Consider the following 22,186-nt stretch of genomic DNA (forward strand, 5'->3'; position numbering starts at 1 on the left):
ACCACCCCTAAATGAAAAGAGACCAGGAAGCATCTGCAGTAAGCAGTGTTAAGTGACTCTTCCAGGAAGTTGGTCCTGCTCATGGCAAACAGGCAAAAAGATACATACAGGTGTCATGTATCTTGCTGTGCAAGTGTCTCCCTGATCCATTCAAGCTGTTAGTGGGTAGTGTGCCCTCCAAAGGACTTGGAGAGTCCACTCCTCTGGTAGGAGGTCAAATCCATGCTCTTCAGTGTGAAAATTGAAGAAAACACACGAGAGAATGATCAAAACCTGGTGCTTGTTCTAGGTTAGTGAAACAGGTGTCTTGAAAAGTGTTAAGAACAGGGTAGGGGTAAAGAAGCCAGTCACTTCAGATTGCCATAATCTTGAAGATACGGAGTTTGTAGATTCTGAACGGAGGCTTTCTGCTTTGAAAATGCACTGTACATAAAGTGAACTAAGATCTGTAGGAACCACTTAGCATTGCCATCTAACATGTTTCCCTCTTCTCTTACGTTGTCTGTTTTGGATAGGTGTATTAAAAACACCTAGTCCAAGCAAAGATCCAAGTGAGGTCCCTCGCCTGCCAGACCCCAACCTTGTTTTTCCTCCAACCCCGAGACGATGGAATGCACAGCAGGATCCCACACTGGAAAGACCCAAGACATTGGAGTTCCTGCCCCGGCCACGTCCTGCAGCCAGTCGGCAGCGGCTTGATCCCTGGTGGTTTGTGTCACCCAGCAATGCCAAGGGTGAATCTTCTGCCAACAGTTCAAGTACTGATACTCCAAGCAATCTGGACTCTTGTTTTGCTAGTAGCAGCAGCACTGTAGAAGAGAGACCTGGACTGCCTGCACTGCTTCCTTTCCAGGTGGGTCCTCCTGTAGAGGAGCGGACACTGTTGGACATAGATGCTGAGGGGCAGAGCCAGGACAGCACCATTCCGCTATGCAGAAGTGAACTTAACACACACAAAGCTGCAGCATATGAACTCAAGCAAGAATTCTGGTCTTAATATGAAACCACTGGGGACAGTGAGCCCCTCTAAATTCAATCCTACTTTTTGCACTGAGAATGCACTTTGAAGACAGATGAGATGGAGGGATGCTACAGAGATCATATGGTGCTGTCTCTGCTGAAGATGTGTTGTCAGCTGCCTGATTTTTGTCTGCATTTGGGTGAAACTTGGCAACTCTGAGCTGCTGACTTTTGCTGTGGGGTTTTTCTGTAGTCTTCCCTGCCCTGTTATTGCAGTTTGAATCTGCAATGAGCTAAAATTATCATATCAAAGTCTTTTGTTAATGACCTTGTAGAATTTGGCACTTGCAGTAAGTATATTGGTCTCTATCCTGGTATTAATCAGTATTTTCAAAACTCAAATATTACACTACAGCAGACATCAGTGTTTGATGTTTTCCCAAGGAATCCAGAACAGAAACAAATAAATATCTGGAGACTACCTTCTCTGAAATACATTCAGATCATTAGACAGGCCTGGGAATCATCATACCCCCACTGAAAGAGCAGAAGTAGCTATCTTAAGACTTGTTTGTCCTCTTTTGCTCATGTGGTAGCGTAAGGTGGAACAGATGGCAGGGGAAGGGCATGGCATCTCCGCTGATGGAGGTCTTTGAGAGCAGGTGAACCACACCGTTGGAAACAAGTAGATGTAGTTGATCCTGGCTTCAAGGTAGGTTGGATGAACTTCAGTGGTCTCTTGAGGTCCCTCTCAGCCCTATTTTTTTTATGACCCTATGCTTTCAAGATGAAAGCTTATGGTATGGCTGTTGAGCTTGTTCTTGTTTCAGACTTTTGTTCCATCAGTCTCTTTTTTTCCCACCCTGTTTCTCAGGCTCATAGTCAAGTTGCCTCAGCTTTGAGAGGGGAGTTAGCAGAAACTTTCTTTAAAAGATGTGTTGACTTGCAGAAGTTACGTGTTTCCATATTTTTTTTTCTATTTTTTTTCTCCTTTGTTACGCCTTTTAGGAGTGACCCATGAAACCCAAGACTGTTCTTATGCACACTGGTACTTGTTTAAGGCTGTTTTGAAAATGAGGCTTGCTAGTAGCTGGATTGTGTAAACAGGAGTCAGAACATCTGGATTCTGTTTTATTTTGTCACTGACTCACTGTGTGACCCTGGGCAAATAATGTAACCTCTGTGCCTGAATTTCCCCATCTGTAAATAATAGGAATAATACCTACCTCACAAAGGGGAGGGGTTGGGACGTATGTAATAGGTATAAAGTCCTTTGAGATCTTTGAGTGAAAGGCACTATAGACATGTAGAACTTTATTCTTGTTCAAATATGTAAAACGCTCCTAGATCTGGAGCAAGAAGAGATCCCTGTCTGGAAGGAGGAAGTCACACAAATAGTGTGTGCCTGTGGCTCAGAGTTTTCTGTACAAAGACTTCAAGTGTGTCTGTGCCACTGCAGGTATGTCTTACTGGCTGTAAAGAGAGCTTCAGTCTTCCCCAAATTTGGCATTATATATAAGGGATGTGGCCTTTATTTGAGTGTAATAGAGTAGTCTGCTTTATTGCAGGGTACAGCATGTCTGTTCATTGTTTTTGTACAGATCTGTGATCGTTTTGCTAAGCTGCTGATATTTGGTTGCAAATAATTCATTTGACGGTGCTGCCAATGCAGTGCTTGGCCTGTTGGGGCAGTCCAGTCCTGTTGTGAAGGCAGTGGAGCCGAATATTTCCTGCAGCTGTCAGCAGAGAGAAGCTGCGTGTTAGATGTTTGTAACCTGATTTTAAAAACAAGCATGTGTGGTGAAGAACTGTACGTAAGGCTTTTTAGTTCTGTGAGAGGACTGAAACCAGCATGTTCCCATTAGTCAAATGCACCTTTTTATTCAAGCAGTTACAGTATGTTTTGTTTTGTCACATATTTCTTGTTTGTCACATTCCATGGAAAATGCATAATGGCAGAATTACTTTCTGCTGCCCTCCCCATTGAATGCTCTAGAGCTAGCCTTAATGGTGCTACACTAGATGTTGAACCTGGAGAGACTGCTGACTGTAGACAAGGTATTATGATGTGGGATTCAGATACTTAAAGAAAACTTATATTTCTGACTCTTTTGTTAAATTTAGACCTTTAGCATTATTGATTTTTTAAGCATCCTTTTGCTTTCCGTTTCTGAAACTCCATTTGTGACCCAGACACCAGCAAAAAGATAAAACTCATCCAACAGATTGCTAATTTTGATTGTGCTATAAATCAACCTTAGCGTAATCTCAGTGAGAGGCTGTGTCAGAGGGACTTAAAAGAAGAACATTAAAATAATCTATTTTTAATCGTCTTCCTTGCCATTTTAAAAAGTCTGGAACAAAACTAGATTAGCTGTTCTGAAATGTAATGTTTTCTGTCCAAAAGGTATCGTTATAAATATCATAGGGGGTATCATCTGCTCTGCAAGGGCATTGCCTGGAATAGCTCAGTTCGAACAGAAATCTTTAAAATTCATTTACTTGCATGAAGTGGGAGGCCACCTTTCTAGGTCATACTGATATAACTCAGCCTGCTGAACTTTCTAATAGCTGGCCAGTTGATTTCACCAGGTGAACTTTTAAGGTTTCTGTCAAGTTCCCAGGAAAGACAACTGTAAAGGCAAGTTGTTCTGTCACCTCTTTTGCTTAAGAAAGTTGAGGATGAGGTATTAAACTCCCCCTTGCCTCTCTCCCCCTTCTATATAATCAGTTGGTGAAAATGGTATGTGGTTGAACTTTGAGAAGTACTTTGCTCCAAAGAGCATCTTCTCTAATACCAAGTGGACATTGCTACATCAAATAACTTGGTAGGACAGGTGACAACAGTCAAGGATCCAGGTCAGGGTTAACAAACTAGATACTGTTATTACAAAGCTGCCAGAAAGACTAGTTAGAAGCATATTGGTTGGTATGTATTTGTTTTGTGGTTATTGTTTGATTTTTTTTTTTTAACACTTCTTCAGTGCAGTTATCTTCATTGAATCTAGCATGTGAATTAACCTGAGGTAGTCTTTGAGCATCCACCCATAACTGTCTTCCAGTAGCCAACCTGAGGTATCAGGCAAGAGAAGTCAGTTGTGGAAACAAGGCTCCTGACTTCAGTAGGTGGTGGGGTATTCTCTGGCAGGCAGAGTGGGGCCTCTCAAGACAAAGAGTTGTCAAGGTATTTTACCTTATGCACTCCAAAAGCTGTTGCAGCCAGTGCTCTAAGGCCCAGAGTCTGTGTGCATGTTTAAGCTAGGTCAAGACCTCTCTCAAATCCATCTGTCCCATCCTGGCTTGAATTCTCTACTTTCTTAATCTCTTGGGGTTTTCCCTTTGCAATTGTGGGAGCTGAGGTGCTCCAAATCTCCAAAGGAGTGATAGACTATAGTCCACTAGATAGTGAGAAGGTACGAGGCCATCAGCTCAAGAAATCTTTTTTCCTACTGGTTGCTAGTATTCCCATTTTTCAGGGAAACAGAAGTGTCAGAATATTGGTCACTGACCTACCTTTCTAGTAGTATTATTGAGGAAGATGGTGAAAATCTTACTTTAAAAAAATTCTAATACATGTATTGTTTCCTAAATGTCTGAATAAGTTGCACATTTTTTTTGGCTGAGAAGATGAGAAAAAGATAACATGAAAGTCACTGAGCAATCTAAAACAATGACAAAAGAATGGAGAAAAATGTGTTCAATTACAGGCCTTACAAAGAGGAAATGGCAGTTTTTTAACTGATAGTAATAATGAGATTGTAGCTGAGAGAAATGTTTGTGGTTTAGAAATATATTTGTATTTTTGTTTAGTCAGCTGGCAAAGTATATCACTAATTTATGTAATTGATGTGCTGATTTAGGAAATAGAAAGAAGCTTGTTAGCCCTTCAAAATCTGCTATCCTTGTAGCCTGTTTAGTGTTCTTGTAATATTGGGGGGAAGGCACAGACATAGCAACCAGTGCAAAAAATGACAAATTTTTAGATAAATTTTTACTGGTTTCATAGAAATTGAGTGTGGGACAAGTAGAGAGAAGAAAGCTTTTGTGTGAAAACTATGATGATTAAATATTTATGGATTCTTTTCTAATACTGATGCTTCTTATGCACTGCACAGTGCTCTGTTTTACCAGCAAGTAGGTCTTAATCTCCTTTCAATCATTTTCAGAGGTGCAAATGTAACTTTTTATACATATTTTCCCTCCAGGTTATTATTGCAATGGGTTGATATTCACTATGGGGCAGGGAACTTCAGTGAAAATACTCTTTTTGTAATAGTTTTCTAACAAAATGAGTATTTTTAAAGTGAATTTTCTGTTATTGATGTGGAAAGACCTGTTCTGGTTTGGCATGGTTTTATGATGAAGTATTTGTCTGTACCTCTAGGAATGGGAGTAGTTGCCTTCCTCTTCTTAGCATGCTGTTATCTTAAGACATTGTGGACAATACTGAGTAGAGATGTTACTTCAAAATGTCACGAAACTGGATACCTCTCATTGGGTTGAAGGTGAGGCAGTAATGGTCAAGTAAAGAAAGGTCTTTGCCTCTGGAGTGCTTTGTTAAATAAAACATGACAGGAAACCTCCCACCCTGAGTCACCTTTCTATCTTGAGATTAATTTTTATTTGAAACCTATTCATCTCTGTGGGATGAATATGGGAGCTGGAGTCTCATTAGATGTATGGAACCGAACCTATTCCTGTGCCCCAAAATTCAATGATAGCCTGTTATTTTTTTGCAAGTAATTTTAAGCTAATGTTAATAGGTTTGTTTCTTTTTGGTTTTTTGAAATCTTTCTTCTTGGAAAACATGCTTATTGCTTTCTAACCTTTTCCATGCATTTTGGAAATACTCTTAAGAACTCTTACCAACTCTGTGGTGAATAAGAAGGGTTAGATCTTGCAGAGTGATTTAAGTCCTTTTGGCTTTGGGGGTTTTTTGGTATGAATCAAGGGCATTTACATTTGGAAAGATTTCTGATCCTTATCCTGTCACTGCAGAACAGTTTCTTAGCTTCCATGTTTTGAACTCATTTAAGACTAACTTCGGTAAAACTGGACATTAAAAGTGAGGGGATAGACACATGTTAAAACATATTTGCAAGCAAGCAATAAATACAGCAAATACAAGAACCAAAATGACTCTCTGTCCTAGAGCGTAACTTTCAGACTTCATAAACCTTTGATTGATGATATAATTAAGGTATCTATAGGTAAGAATGCCTTCTTACAGTTTTTATTAAGTTTACTGTTTTAATGTTAGAATACGGCGGTTTGCACAGCCAGTAATATAGTAGCTAGCTGGACAGAAAGGATCTTCAACCAAATTTGCTTTTTTTCCCCTCTATTTTCAATCCAGTTTTTGGGTTAAATTTTTTCTCTTTTTTTAATGGTGTTTAACAAACAATACAGTCTCAAGAACTCATTAATCTTACTTTCACAGTTTCATGAGGCATTATGGAAATGAATCTATGGCTTATTCTGGTGCTCCCTCTATTGAACTCATTAGTAGAAAGTCATGCTGCAGTTAAAATGTGCATTTGCTTTTGTTTTTTCCCGTGCTCTTTTTTAAACAGTTTTGCCCCTGGTCCAAGATGAACACAACTTCTGAAATTACCTACATCAGCTTTATTTTTGTATGTTGAAAGTAGTCACTCCCAGGCTAAGAGGTGTGTGCTTGATTAACAAGTAACTTCCCACTGGTGACTGGGTAGTGGGTCTGATGTAACTACAGGAATTACTATTGTTCATTTCTAACAAGGATCTCCCATTTTTTGCAACTGGAAAATCTTCAGCACTTCATCAATGTTTGTATACAAGAAATACATTTTATCTCCTTTTGTACATAAGGGAAAAATCTTCCTTTTCCTGATCAGGAACATTTTCCTACTGAGAATGGCTTCTTGAACTCTGTGGTTTTGTTTGTTGGTTTTCTGTTTCTTTGGGGATATTGTTTATTTTTGGTTTGGTTTTTAGGCCTCTCAAATATATATATGTATGTGTTAGGTGCATCCTGTATTCTGAGGTGCCTTCCATCTCAGCACGTCTCCTTGCTGGGGCCTGAGGTTGGTTTTTTGGAGGGACCTCCTAGCTGTAGCTTTCAGTACTGTGTTCTCCACACATCAGGCCAAATACCATCACAGGAAACATTCCGTGTCCTCCCGTTTACACCCCTGTGTTGAACCCTGTGCTATCACTGCCTCTCCCTATCTCTCCATTAGGGTTTTGACCCCATCCCATCTTTGTTGGTTATTTATTCTTGTTGCCATAGTAACAAGTGTAAGGCAGAAAACCATACATGCTTCAGGTGTCCTTTGGCCTAAAAGATTTCCAAGCTAAAAGCATAAGATACAAGTGGGTGAAGTGGAAGCGGGGGTTGGCAGGAAATAACAGAGTGAAATTATCCTTCTTAATGTAAGTCAGAGGACAGAGGAATACTAGCTACTTGGTAAACTGTTGGCATCATTGGTAAGCTGGGTCCTAATGAAGAATTTGAGGAATGTACATTTACTTAGTTTGATAGAATGGTTTGGGTTGGAAGGGACCTTAAAGGTCATCTAGTTCCAGTTCCCCTGCTATGGGCAGGGACACCTTTCACTAGATCAGGTTACTCAAAGCCCCATCCAACTTACCCGGCTTCTGATTGGTTTGGTTTGTTTTACCCTGAACTACCTCATTTGTAGAGATAGAATGGAAAGAAAGTCTAAGTTTTGGTAAGAATTGCTCTAAGTAAGCACTTAAGCTTGGAATGAGATGGGAAGGCAGAGGCAAACTTGTATTTGGCTCTTTCACATGCAAATTCCTGATGGAAAAGTAAAACCAGCTTATTAAGTGAAGATTATACTTGCTTTGGATATTTATGTCTCCAAAATAAACAATAAAGGACAAAGCGGGGCATTTTTCTTGATGGTTTCTAACCTGTGGAAGAGTTGATTGTCCATAGACAAAAAGGTGATGATTTCATATTGGTCACTACTGCTTTTAAAAGTGATAGTCTCTTTTTCCAAAACAGATTTTTTTTTTTTTTAAATAATATTCTCATGTGCTCTTGAAGTGGAGCTATACACGATCCTGATTGTTTTCCTGCATTTGCAGTATTGTTTTCCTAGTGTATCAGCTCCTAATACAGTCCTTCCTGTATCTGAATGCTAATAATGTGCAGGCAGCCCAATAGAACTAACATTAAGGAACTACGACACATTTTTAGTGTGCAGTGTAGTGGATTTATTAACCCAGCTTGAAGTGGGCTACTGTTAGGTCTGTAGCTGATGGGTCAGATGGATGCACAGCTAGAAAAAGGGGGCTTAGAACAAATCTGCAGGAGCAATGCCAATGTTGTATTTGCTTAAAATAAGCAATTTGAAAAACAATCATGGAGGGAGGTAGGGGGAAGGCCCTCCATTACTCAGAAATACATCTCTAGGATCTTGTCCATGTTCAAATTTTAGTTGCCAGGATAGCGAGGGAGGATCTACATTGTGTACAGTGTGGCTGAAACCCAACATTAAGACCAGAATAATGCATTTTATATATGCTATTTCTGACTGATTAACACTGTCTCCCATTCTACCTTGATTGTTTTGATTGAGCATTTTCTCAAGAACAGATGTTGAGGTTGGATAAAGCTGGCCTCCTTGTCTTGGAGAGGCATATGGGTCTGAGAGAGAAGAAACATTGCTCTAGCCATGTCCTGATCTTCTGTGTCTTGTGGTCTTAGCTGTAGAGGTTATAATGGCGCAGGAAGACATGCTGCTGTTTTTCAAGAATGCTGCTAACAGCAATTAAGTTTCAGAACAAACCTGGCCTCTGGTTACTGTTTGGCATACCTCAGTTGAACACTGAGCTTCTTGAGTCTTAACTATATCTGAAGGTAAACAGAGCTGCTTCCTTGAGTTCTGCTGGAATTTGGGAATGTGGCCACTTCTCAACTTGGGTAATTTGTTTTCTCCCAGGCCCAGTCAATGTCACAAAATCAGTTGTCACCCTCCACTGATTGCCCAGATATTCCATAGTAGGCTTGTTCTTGTGTCTTGCATGCTTTATTGAGCAGCTCTTACAGTGTCAACAGGGTTAGCATTTGTATCTGAACAGAGCAGCTAGCATCTCTGAGCTGACTTTTCACACTGCATCTCAAGCAGTTGTTGCTCCATCAGTTCTTCTTTTGCTCTAATTTAAAGGTTGTCTTGACAACTATAACATCCAGATACCCTAGACTGTAAAGAATATAGCCACAGGAAAAAAAAGTAAGTAAAAAAACGTACTTAGGAGTGTTTGCCAGTTGAACTGGTTGAATTTGGCCAGTGCTCTTGGCAGAGAGTAGGATCCATTTTTTTGCAGCATAGATATCTTAGGAGGATGGCTGGGTTTGTACTGCAGAATTTACCTAGATCCACCTAAAGGCACTGGTGCCCTTCATGTTTGGCAGTTATAAGATACCACATAAACCCAAGAACATCTGGTAATAAAAGTTTGTATTTAGGGTAATTAACTTTCAAGTTAAAAGGGAAGAGGCCTCAATTCAGAAAGCTCTTCATCACATACTCTTAAACATCACTGAAGTCAGTGGAATGTATTTGTGGGTCAAAATGCGAAAGACCCCAGTTGAGCAAAGCTCTTTTAATCTGAATTGGGGGATTGTCGTGCAGAGACTGATTGTGAAGGACCAGGCTCTTTACTTTGATTGTCAGAGGAAAGAGTCAATTAACCTGAGGAAAAAGTTTCTCAACAAACCGCTGGGTAAATGCTTTGGTTTGATTGCTGACTCTTGTGGCCTTTCCATGACTGCACATGCCATGCCTATTTGACTGCTACTTCTAACCATAAGCAGGGTAAGCTTTGAGAATGTTTTCTGACATGGGGTGAAAGAGCAACAACTGCATTGGCAGATTGCTAGCTGTAAAGAGGCAGTAAGTGGTGACTGGAGGCTGTGTGTGTGCAAATGGCAGTTTAACCTGAGGCCTGTTCTCAGGTATTTCTTATTTTACAAATGCATCCCTCCAGGCTGGTGGATAGACCTGACAAGTTCAGCGGTGATCAACATCCGCCACTTAGACTAGAGTTCTAGGATTCTTGCCTGTCAGCTGTCAGCACAGCACTTTGTGCTGCTATGTAATGATTTCATTGTCATAAGTTCGGGACAAGCTGGAAATACCTGAGATATTTTGCCTGATTTGAGATGCTTATATGGAATGGGCAGGCAACAGTGGTGGAAAAATCAGGGAAAATACCTGTGCTTTTAACAATGTCTCTTCTGTGGCTTTGAAAGTCCAAGAATTTCTTAGCCAGAGAATGTATTTCCTCCCTCTTTTTATAAGCTACTTCTTTCTTTTGCCTTATTAATTGTGGATCTGCTCCTGCTTCTATTTCAAGCCAGATGCAAAAATCGGTGACCTGACTTTCCTAGGTACAATGTTGTAAATCTGAATAACCAGGTGAGTAGATTTCTCTAGTGTAAGATCATGCCCCCATGTCTGTGATCCTTTGAGATATGGGATGGTTCCTGCTTATGTTGAAATCACTGTGTGGAGGGTATTGGGTACTTCATAAGGAACTCCAAACTCTGTAGGACTGAGATTCATCTTACAGCTCAAGTATTTCAGTCTGGTTTTGGAGACCTCTGTATGTCTTCTCTTCTGTTCATGGTGTTCAAAAGTCCGTTGCTATGGAAGGTTGCGCCTGAAGGTATGTTTTGCCTGAAGAACCTGCAATGAAGCAGTTACATTACCAAATGGCACTGTACCCCAGAATTGAGTAAAATAACAGAGGCCACCAAGTTTTTCTTGTTTGTGTGATGAAATGTTGTCAAATTAAGTGATTCATTGGAGCCTTCCTTTAACTTCTGTACAGCAGTAAGCTTAGAGGAAAAGAAGATTGCATTATTTTTTGAAAAGCTTTATTTGTGACCTGGACTAGTTGCCTCTGACCCTCTTGGGCTTAAATAGTTAAATTATATTAATGTCCAGTTTGTTTCACTGTAGGTAACACATCAACTGAATACTCTTGTGCATAATCTACTGTATCTTTCCTCTGTTCTGTGTCAATGTATTATGTGTATTTGGATTACAGTTCTTTTTGTATTAAATTATTTTATGTTATAGAACAATATTTAAGTGAAGCAAAGAGCTAATGAAAGTTGTTGGCGTTTTGGGATTTCTTTTCTCTTTGCTCTTTTTTTGGATGTACTGTAAATTGTAAACCAAGGATGCCAAGCAGGCTTGGTTCAATGGCTAAAATTATTGTATTACAGTGTAATGCTGATCTAGGCCTTGTCTCAACACTAGAGCACACAGACTTGAATAAAACTGTTATAAAAGTGATTGTCTTTAGGCCTTGAGTTCTTGGGTTTGTGCTCCAAATAATTTTAAGCAGATATTTAGAATAACAGTGGCATCACCTTGCTCTGAGGATTTCAGAATTTTTCCCAGTGCAACAAGAAGTTTATTTTTCTTTACTAGGTCTCTGATCAGCTATTCCAGCTCTCGTCCTCCACAGGGCTTTTGAAATGCTTTTGCAAAACATCAGACAGTTTAGTACAGGTCTTGGCACACAGTGTCTGTCTGCTAAGCCCCTTCTGGCTTTTCTCTGAACCAAGGAATTAATTGCATACCATTTTTATTAAGGCTAATATTTCTGTTCTGTTAGCTTGAGGTTTTTCTACTCTTTATTTGATATGCCAGCTAGAATATGAATCTAAATGCCTGGATCTGGAGCTTATGAAGTAGCATGTTTTGTGCATGATGACATTTAACAGATGGTTTAGATTCACTTGTGATGCTGTGCCTTTGTCCCTGCCACATCGTTCCATGAGACACAGTTACATGAACAAGGATCTTTCCAAGCTGTTTCCGTCTGCTGTCAGTGCGAAAGCCAGAACAGCATGGTTTTGATTCCTAGGTCATGTTTTTGAATCCTAAGTTATACTTTTGCTCTTCTCTGCCACAAAGCCATCATTTTACATTTCTCTGCTTTAAGAAATGTAGCTGTATTGATGAAGGACTATGCACTACAGGAACTTATATTTCATAATTTCCTTTGAAAAAAATTTTTTCTAATGCAGGTGCATGCAAGAAATCCTTCACCATTCCAACAGATACGGAGACTGAACAATGCATAGGTAGGCTACCTTTAGTCATATATTCCATTCAAAGTGCTGTAGTGCTGTGTTTTGTGATAAACTGGAAGGAGAGTGAACAGACTGTCAGTTAAGTTTGTTGGAAATAATAGCATGCAAAATGAATTGCTTTTTCACTTGTTTTAACAAAAGGTGTCTTACAGTGTTTTGTCTTCCAAACTACTTTTCCACTCCTCCCCAGATCCAGACTGTCTAAAATTAAAACAAATATTTCTACCTCCTGTAATGTTCTGCAAAGTAGCATTATGTCCTAAAAAATCAGATTTCCTAGGTGAATTTACTCACCTGTCACAATGACAAGGTTACCCTAATGTTCAAGCTGGCCGCATCAGCAACAGAAGTCTACATGCATCATGGCACTTCAATTTCTGCCAGCAACTGCAGCCTCTGCAGAACATGGCAGGAGCACAAAGCACGGGGGCAGAACAGAAAAATAAAATAGCAGTTTTCTAAGCAGGGAAATCTAACCACTTCTAGAAGAGAAGGAGCATCTTAAATGAAAGCTAGCAGGGTCAGCATGGATACAGAACAAACACACCACGAGATGCTTTAGGCTGAGCAACTTTAGTTTTTCATTGGTTGATGTGTAGGCAAGGGTTGGGTGTACAAGTTCTACAGTGCAAATTGTATGTGGCCTTTAGCTATGAATGTGCTCAGGTGAGGAAACCACCATTTATTACATTATGTTCCTCAGATGGCACATGCTGAAATAGTAAATGCAAGTGGTGCTCTGAAAGTTCATAGTACACCTTGATAAAACTTCTAGTAGCCTTCCAAGGCTATGCAGATTAAGGGAAAAGAAGGGAGGCTTTTCTATATCATGCAGGTCATATTATTTGATTAATTAATCTGCTGTTTCTAGTGAACTTTTTATATTTTTGGTCCTTCTGACATGGAAGGAAAGGGAGAAGAGGTCCTACTAAAGCTAGGCTTAACAAGACCTTGTTTAAATGTAACATGAAAAGTTTGTAGGCATATTGCTATCAGGCTCAAGCAGACTAAGCTTTAGAAAAAAATCTGGAGTGAACATGACAATAACAAACGTCAGAGTATCTTAACAAGGATTAACAAGCTTTGTCTTCATGCTTGGGCACAATGGACACTGCAGTTTGCTTTGGCAGGGAAAGGAAATAATTGTGATGAAGGATGAACAAAGCTCTGGGGTTTTCAAGTAGACTTCAACATGCTTTGTGGCTCTTTGCTACTTCATCTGAAATCTTATTAAATGGCATGTGATTTACTTTCCGTTAAGTCCTCATTAATTTAACAATGAACAAATCTGAGTGGAATGAAAAGAGGCAGGATCAACTGATAGCACTCCAACACAAAGTAGAACCATAATTGCTTTACTAAATATAACCAAAGTCTGTACACTTCATGCCTGCAAAATTTTCTCTGAAATTTATTCTTTTCTCCCCAAATCATGCTGTAGTATCTTTGTAACAAATTACGAGTTTGAGTATTTTTTTTTTAAAGCACAGATGGGGTTACCTGTCACAGATTGCAGCCAGTATTAAAAGAACCAGCTCTCATGGATGTGAACATCTTACACCATCATGTTCTCCAAGGGGGCCCTGAGGCAGTAGTTGGAGAACTGCTCATTGTCCAAAGCAAAGAGCTTACTATTTTTGCAGCAGTCGGGTATTTTTGCTTTTGGTGATCTTCCTGCAATTGCATCTGGCTATATTTACTTTTGTACAGGTACCCTGGATCTTGTAGGCCTTAGTTGGAGGTAAGATGGTTTTCTAAGCTTGTGCATTCTAAAGGAGAATTTCTTGTTGATAATGATTTGTGATTGGAGCTGCTCTGTAAGGGAAGATGAACTGGAGAAAAAGGGTGACAGTAGGGCAGCAGCCTCATGGATACAGTCCCAGGGTACCTGAGCAAGGCAAGCAGAGCAGGTCAAGTGACAGTAACCGAGGCCAGTCACAGTGATCATCGGGCAAGTCTGTAGGGATAAGACAGGTCCACGGTCAAGCTAGGAAGGCAGAAAGGGGCCTGGGTGAGCAAGGTACTGGGCAGGTGTAGGCATAATCATAATTTAGCCAAGGCAAGGAAATTGTGGCTATTTGGTGAAGGGAGGAGGCTGTGATGAGGTTTCTCATAGCTCTTGTCCCAGCCACAGCCAGCAGCTGTATCTGAGCTGACCTTGAGCCCAAGCAGCTAAACTGTGGAAGGGGCTCTTGTTACAGAGGCTGTTGGATACTCAGTGGGGCAGACACCTATTCAATGGCAAAATCCATTCAAGTTCATTATTATCTTAGTCTAGTTCTGAAGTTTAGCATTGTAATCCAGTGCAGTTAGAGAATGAGCAGAGGGCCCAGGAGATTTCATCACCACTGGGGGTTTCAGAACCTCAGCTTCTGCTGAGTCTGGTGAGAGAAGCAGCTCCTGCAGCCTCAGTGCTTTGTATCTTCAGAACAAACAGCTGAGATTCTCTGCTGGCCTTCTCCTCCTCCATACAGTTTTCTGTCTTTATCATCCAATCTCCTTTTCTGCAATCACATAGCTGTCTCTGGAGCAATCTGTCATAACCATATTTGCCAACTGATTTCTCACCTGCATGCAATTCTGACATTAGGACCTCACTTCTTGCATCCACATGTCATCTCTTCTGGGTTAGCCTGAAGTATTTTTCCCTTTGCATGCATGGTTATTACAAATTACATGCATGATAGGACACTTTTTCCTCGCCAGTTATACACATACCTTTCAGCAGTACTACTTCAAGCAATGTCTATCACTGTCCCTCTGCCTAAAGACATGGGTGAGCAATCAGTATTTTCAGTTCTTAATTTTGAAATTGCATCACAGCCATTTAGTCTTCAGGGTTCCTCAACTTACACTATCAGAAAAACAGATGTCTAAGTCTCAATCACAAATTCTTTCCCATCCAACTAAAAGATGGAACAGATTTTTAAAAAATTGTTGTTGGACAGCACACAACTGAAAATGTCTGGTGGAGTGTAGGAATTTTTTGTAATAACCTGCTACTTAAGCTTAAGTCCTTTCTGGACTTGAATCTACACAGTCTTGAAGATGTAAGTGCTACCTAGTATCTCTCAGGAACAACAGGGCTTTTGGGACTAGGGAGGGCCAAGCAGGAGCTTCTATGAGAGCCTTTGAGCAACAATAATGTTAAGTATTGCATAAGCAACAGCTAAGAATGTTGGAAACTGTTTTCTTTTCCTCATCTAAACCATGCAGTGGGTGGTTAACAGTTAGCAAGCTTGCACACAAGCTAAGAACAGAGCTTCGGGACCACGTGGCTAAGGGAATCTGGGGGCCTGACCAGCTCTGTGCAATTCCTGTTTTGTCTCATACCACAAAAGATTCCGCTCAGGCTGTGTGGCACATCCAGACTGCCTTATTTTGATGCAGCTCTTATGACCTTGGGCTCCATCTCAGGCAAGCAGTCTTAACCTTGTGTCAGACCCTTTGTAAACTTAACGCTTCTCCAAAGGTTTTGGTGTGCATCAGGATGTTGCCTCTACATAATCTAAATAACACCAGCTGAGAGGAATTGCCCCTGAGCAATATCGCCATCAGCCTCTCTCTTGTGACTGAAGCACTATGCCAACCATTACTTTAAGTGCCACGGGCCTAATCCTGTAACTCAGACAGCCATTTTCTTTGCCAGCAGGTCTGCTTCACTTTGCTGATACTGACTGCTGTGATCTGCCATAGGAAAGCAGACTGAAGCTAGGAGACCTTAGAGCTGACTGAGCACTTGGATTCATCTTCCCAATGTGTTTCCTATATGGCTCATTACACCCCTTCTTTAACTGGTTTTAGAATGGGGATGTTTATTAAATACGTACTTCTCCATAGGCTGCAGTGCACAATAGAAAAGATTTTTTTATTTATTCTGTGTGTGGGAGTAAATGTGATTTAGATTACACAAGGCTCTCACCTTTCTTCAGTTTTGTTTTATCTAAGACAAACATTTGCTAAATTGACTAAGATGATAGTTGAATGTGTCTCTTGATAGGTAGTTAAAACAGAAGCTGTTTGGTTTTGTGTCCTGGGATGACTGTGCATATGGGGAGGCAAACCTCTCTGTTGGCAGCTGGGAATGTTCTGTGGAAACAACTTGTGTCTACCCTTATACCCGGGTACCTGGTGGATGTGTCTTTTCAATTCTGGCAGGGGAGCAGAAAAGCAGAAGAACTTGTCCAGAAATGTTTGGAGCAGAGCCCTTATCTTAATCACCTTTCTCTAGCCAGAGGTGAGTCAGAAGTGCACAAATTCTTGGCATTCTGCTCTGTGTCAGTCTGACACCAGTCTCCTGTCCCTCAAAGACCTCATTTATCCTCACTTATAGTTGGGTCCCTACCTTTGACTTTTAATACAGCTCAGTGGCTGTTCCATGTATTTGTTCAGTGATAGGCACAAACAAGGTGTATTCATCTAGGTCCTGGCATCAAGCTGGAGTTTGAGGGACATATAAATTCAGAGGTAAAAGGACAGACAAAATACATGGGTTTGAACATGCAAGGTGTGCAAGATTCTTCACCTGCTATGCTAAAGTGTGGATTAGTTTTATCCTCATGGTGTGCTGGGAAAATCAACACTTGATCTCCCTGAAAGCCACCATATGGCCTGGCTAGTTTTCTTCCTTTCTAGAAGGAAGGGTTTTGGCAAACACAGTGCTGCTGCAGCTGGGAACAGTGCTTAAAATAACACCGAGGCTCCAGCTCAGACTGGTAGCCTTTGGCAGCTGCACTGTGGATTGCCAGGAGGAAACTGTTTGCATCCTCAAACTGCAGGGATGTTCCTACTGGTGCAGAAATATTATTCATTGCTAAATGCTTTGTGCTGTGCCAGGCTGGTAGGGAGGTGGATTTACCGTAAAAGGGCAGTCCTGGGTATAGACAGCAAGTTTGTGCTGATGTGAGTCTGGATGACTCAGGATGTGATGGTCTGTGTCCTGCTTAAGAACTTGAAGGACAAAATTTGCTGCAATGACTGTTTCATTTTAGCACTTTAATGCCTGAGAAAGTTTACCACATCTGCATCTCAGTGCTATGCTGTTGACAGGCTGAAAATAAAAGTTTGTTTTATTGGATGAACATTGGACAACATGGCAAAGAAACCTTGCTCAGAGAAGTCATTGGGTTTGATTTGCTTCAGGTCCTGTGGTAGCCAGCAACCACGCAGTCCTATGCTGTAGAGATTTTCGTTCCCCTTATCAGTCACAACACAGAAGCCACTACCCCACTCAAGACCTGTTGTACACATGAAGGAATTCTGGCATTACAAGCAGGACATTGCACAGAGCTGCGCCCAGCCATACAATGGCTTGGCAATTCATGGTTAGCACACACACTCCTCAGTTTTCCTTCCTGTGAGAAAAGGGCTCCTGCTCGCTCCCAGGAGGCTCATGAGGACAGACACCTCTCTGTGGGAGTCAGGGACATTTTGTATGAAGCCCTAGCCTTTGCTGGTAGGTGGGATGGAGGTGGTGGGTTTCAATTACAGCTGATTACATGCTCTTTTTGCTGCTAGTTGCCTCTCCCCCAGGCAGAACAGGAGGACACTGCCCAGGGAGGCTGAGGGCACGTATTCCAGGGCTGAAAGCTTCTTGTCTCCAGGACTGTGCATTAGCTCCAAATAGCAGCAGAAAGTGGATGTGAACAGCACCTTACATAACCTTTCTGGAGCTTGTACTGGAAGACCTGGGAACACGTGTGTGCTTTCTTTCCCGTCTTATTGTTTTAGTTATATTCCTTGCCCCAGTCCCTCATCTTTAAGAGTACTCAGCCCTTTTATAAAAATAGATTGCAGATTTCTTGTATGATTACTAGGCAAGAAGCAGAGGTGATGTGGCACACTTGGTGCCAGTTCAGAGCAGATGAAAGCACGTGACAAATCGCAAGGGTCCCCATGGGTGTCACACCTCCCATTCAACACCCCTTGTCACTCATCCAAGATAGCTGGCAAAAAAAGCAGGGCTGTTCCCAGGGTGTTAGGTGAGACAGCTCTCAGGGGATCTGGGCAGGACAATGATCATCACCCTGGACACTGTGCAGGGTGAAGGAGCAGTTTGGGCCCTTCAAAGGGCCACAGGCTCCCTCTGGGCAGATAAGGGCTGGGAATGGGAGTGAGGCTTAAACATGCCTGTGTCCCTGATGTCTCTGGCTGATAGAGAGACTTGCTGATTGTTTTCCTGTCAGGACCCACATGCCCCTTTGGCAGCTGAAAGATAAAAGGGTTTCTGTGGATAGAAATGAAAACATCCAGAGCTCCCATCTGGGTTCTGCAGCCTGAACCACACTGGAGCAGAGCCCTGCAGAGAAGAGATGATACTATAAAGGATCTGTGGGATGGATTAGCTGAGCTCTGGCAGGCTGGGTGGGGAGCTGTGGGTCTGTGGGAAGCCGGTGTGTGCTATGTTCCTGCACCTTGCTGCCCTCCCCTCATCTGCCACACTGCTTGTGTGGAAACCGCATTTCACTGAGGGCTTGAATTCTACAGCAGGCATTCAGTGACTCGACAGCATGCAGATAGTGCCTTCAAAAGCTGCAAAATGATGGCTTTCTCAGGAGCCCCTAGGCTTGCGGTGGTTTTTGCCAAGCAGCCTTACATGTAAGTCAGGAGTGAGTCGTCTGACATAAGGATGCCTGCATATCCAAGTCTGCCGACTGAGCACCGTGAAACCCGATCTCCTGTTGCTAACTCTGGGAGCGATGACCCCCACAGAGCCTTCCTCTCCTCCTACTGACATTCTGTTTCTCAGTTCCCACCTGACCCTCTTGGATGTGTTTCCAGAGCCTCATCTGCCAGCACTCCGTTTTGCAGCTTACGTAGCTGTGCCGTTTTCTGTATTTTCAAGTGGATGAGATACTAATTGGTGTAGAGCACATCTATTTCCAGCTGAGCTGAATTTTTGCATTTATAGGCACCAATCACAGGCTAGTAACAAGGTACAAAATAATAACCAAGGTGAGGGTATGACCATCACAGAACTGGGCTTAGCTCTTGCAGCTGCTTGCATTTGATTCTGTAATGGCTTCTCAGATTTTTTCTCCATTTTCTGTCTATCAAGGCTCATCAACCTTCTGTCATTTTGGTCCCAAGTACAGGCTAAGGCTTGTGCTGATTTTACCTGGCAGTGAACATCATGATTGAAGTGCAAATTATGTTCTTCCACCTCCCCAAAATGGAACTACCTGGCAGTTCTGGTTTCTGTAAGTCATTCACTGGCTAAATTACCCCAGTGAACTGTGAATTGTGTTTTACACATCTAGTAGGTGGTTAGAGCCACAGCACATCTAAAAACCAACAACTTTTACTTTCTCTAGATTCAAGGAGGAAGACAGATAAGTGAAGATCACTGAAACAAATCACATTCCTCCAAGGAAGGGAACTGCATGTACACATGAGCACAAGGTCAGAGCCTCTGATGCTGCAAGGCCATGCAGCACATCCTCGCTCCTGGCCTCGGGTGCAGGAGCTTGTGAGAGCAAAGCAAAGCTACATACTGAAGGACGAGAGGTAACTCGTATGCTGCAGGCAGGACAGCTGAGAGGCAGCAGTAAGGACACGAAACCACAGTGGTGCATAGCTGTGACCTCCTTTCCGGCCGCGTGGCCTGAGGATCAGCAGCACTTGGCAGCTACACAGAGTAATTGTGGGGCAGGCATTTCTACATGCTTGTTTCCTTTCCTTTAAATACATTGTGGGAGAAACTATCATCACTTCGCTATATTTCCTGTTAGAACTGCTCTCCTAACATCCACTACAGATGTCTCTGGATGCAATTTAAATGAGTGCACGTAAACATCCAAAAAGGAGAGTGTCTTGGTTTGAAGGACAGGCATCTGCCAAGGAAGGAGGGAACCTCCCTTGGAATGGAAAAAATATGACCCCTTCCCTCTGAATTATAATAACTTTAAGGGGTTTTCAGGCAAAGATATGGGAAAAGGAATAACAGTTCTTTACTAGTATGTATAACAAGGCAAACGAACAACAATGGCAGCAACAACAAACAGAACCAGGAGCCCAGTGCCAGCCTCTCTCGGCCGCAGGCGCTTTCCCCTCGGGTGCAGTTCCGCTCACAGCCGGCAGGGGCGCCGGTGGCTCCCGGCCGGGCAGGGCGGGTGCCATGGTTCCCCGCACCTGCAGGGGGCGCTGTGGCGCGAGTCCGCGCGCGTTTCCCTCACGCGGTAATGGCGGGCGGGCTGGATGGCGAGGTGGGTGCAGCAGGAACCTCAGTGCGGCGGCTGGAATGGCGGGGACGAGCAAACCCCGGAGCAGCAAGTGAAAGGTATCAGAAACTGTACCAGGAGCCGCGGGGTGTCCCAGCAGGCAGGGTGTGTGGGGCTATAGTGTAGCAAAAACCTGGACCAGTGGCAGCCCAGCTTCTGAATGCAGCTGGGAGAGGCTCCCTTGGAAGGGGCTCAGGGTCCTGAGTTTTCCCCTGAGGCACCCAAATAGATGGTGAGGGTCCTTTGTAGTGAGGTAGGGTGTTAATAAGGTCCCAGTCCAAGGGCTGCTCTTACGAGCAAAGGCTCACCCACGGCAGGAGAAGCAGTAGAGGGCTGGGCTCCGGCGGTGGCAGTGAATTCTCCCCACAGCAAGCAACAGCTTGACTGTTCTCCTCCGATGCCGACAGCAAGAGGAGCCAAGCCTAGCCCCTCACCCCCCAGCCAAAATCTTTCGGTATCTCTGCCCTTCCAAAGAGAAAACCCCCCAGCTAAAAGAGTAGCCAGCTGCAGCCTTCCCCCACCTTGGCCAGTTCTTTTGTCTCTTAAGTATCAGTAGTTATTGTCTCTTAACAACAAATGGGAGAAAATTTCCTAAGAGAAAGGATAAGAAAAAAGGAAAAATCCTAACCCCCAACAGAGGGAAAATTTATAAGAAGGAAGAGTTGAAGATGAAGAGTGGGAGAAGGAGATGGGTAGAATTGCCAATTTAGGTTTTGAAAGTGGTGTAATTAAGGGGCACAGGAAGTGCAGACCAACTTTTTGTGAGTGCACTTAGTACCTTAAATTCAGGATCTTTGCAAACATTGCTTAATATTCCAAGCAAGCCTCTTCCGTGGATCGTTCAAGAGTTGAGAAACTGAGGCAGAAGGAGATTTAAAAAATCTTTCTAGATATGTAAGCTCTAAGCAGAACTGAAAGTAGATCCTAGGAGTCCTGCTTCGTAACTCCTTTCTCTGGTCACAGCTCTCTTCTTTGATTTTCTGCAAGTTTTTTTTCCCTGTAGGTGTACATTAGCTTGCTCTCTTGGACAATTGCATTCAGCTATTAGCAAGGATAATAATATTAAAACAAAATGGCTGGATGTTTCTAGAGCTCTACAGGGAAGCACAAGATGCTCCAATAAGAGCAGCACTAACAGGAAAGCGAGAAATGCTATAGCTAGGTACTGAGTAATGTAGCACAAGAATGAGCCTTTTAATGGCCCATTAAGAAGAAAAATGACATACAGAAGTTGAGGCTATTTTTTCATTTTGATAATTGTTTCCTAAGAAAATGTTGCATTCTACCCAGAGGATCAGTCAAACATTTTGTTGTGAGTTTTGCAGGCTTTAGGTAATAAAGGAAGGTTACTTGTGAGTGCAGAATGATAAAGCATTTCTCTTGGTCAAAACTTAAAACACACAGTGAATATCAGCATCCCTTAGCAGTGGTGTATGTTACACAAAGCATCTCTCAGCAGCAGTGCTGAGCCCACACAGTCCGAGCCATGGGTCCCCTTGTGCACACCACCAGAGATGATCCTTGAGATGTGTTTGCTGTCTCCTGACCTGTTGGGGATGGCAGGGTCTCCCAGCCCTTCAGAGATATGCATTAGGCTTCCTGAGTCCCCCAGATGCAGGGATGCAGCCAAGTGCTGACAATCACTGGCAGACAGTGGTTATCTGCCACACAATCTATTGGGCAGGACAAGCGGCCCATCCTTAATATCAGTGAGTCCTGAGGGGAACCAAATAACTTTGGGATCAGAGTACATGGGGTCTTTGCTGCTTCTAGTTTTCACTGTATGTGCTAATACTTTTTAATCCCTGTTCCCATTCTGGTCATATAAAAACAATCAAATCTTAGTGCCAGAGTCTATTCTTCCCATTTTGCCCCTTATTTTGCTCAC

At 42.4% G+C, this 22,186-nt stretch overlaps 1 protein-coding gene across 4 annotated transcripts in view; it reads left to right on the forward strand.

The window, feature by feature from the left end:
- The window catches only part of MAP3K9 (mitogen-activated protein kinase kinase kinase 9), a 54,518-nt gene extending 52,419 nt beyond the window's left edge, over positions 1 to 2,099 (forward strand). For all 4 annotated transcript variants that reach the window (XM_069017541.1, XM_069017543.1, XM_069017544.1 and 1 more), the window contains one exon: positions 516 to 2,099. In XM_069017541.1, the coding sequence (XP_068873642.1) occupies positions 516 to 997 (482 nt within the window). In that variant the 3' untranslated portion in view covers positions 998 to 2,099. The remainder of the gene's footprint in view (positions 1 to 515) is intronic.
- Positions 2,100 to 22,186: the final 20,087 nt, after the last annotated feature.

This window comes from Aphelocoma coerulescens, chromosome 5 (assembly GCF_041296385.1).
Source record: "Aphelocoma coerulescens isolate FSJ_1873_10779 chromosome 5, UR_Acoe_1.0, whole genome shotgun sequence".
Classification (NCBI taxonomy): domain Eukaryota; kingdom Metazoa; phylum Chordata; class Aves; order Passeriformes; family Corvidae; genus Aphelocoma; species Aphelocoma coerulescens.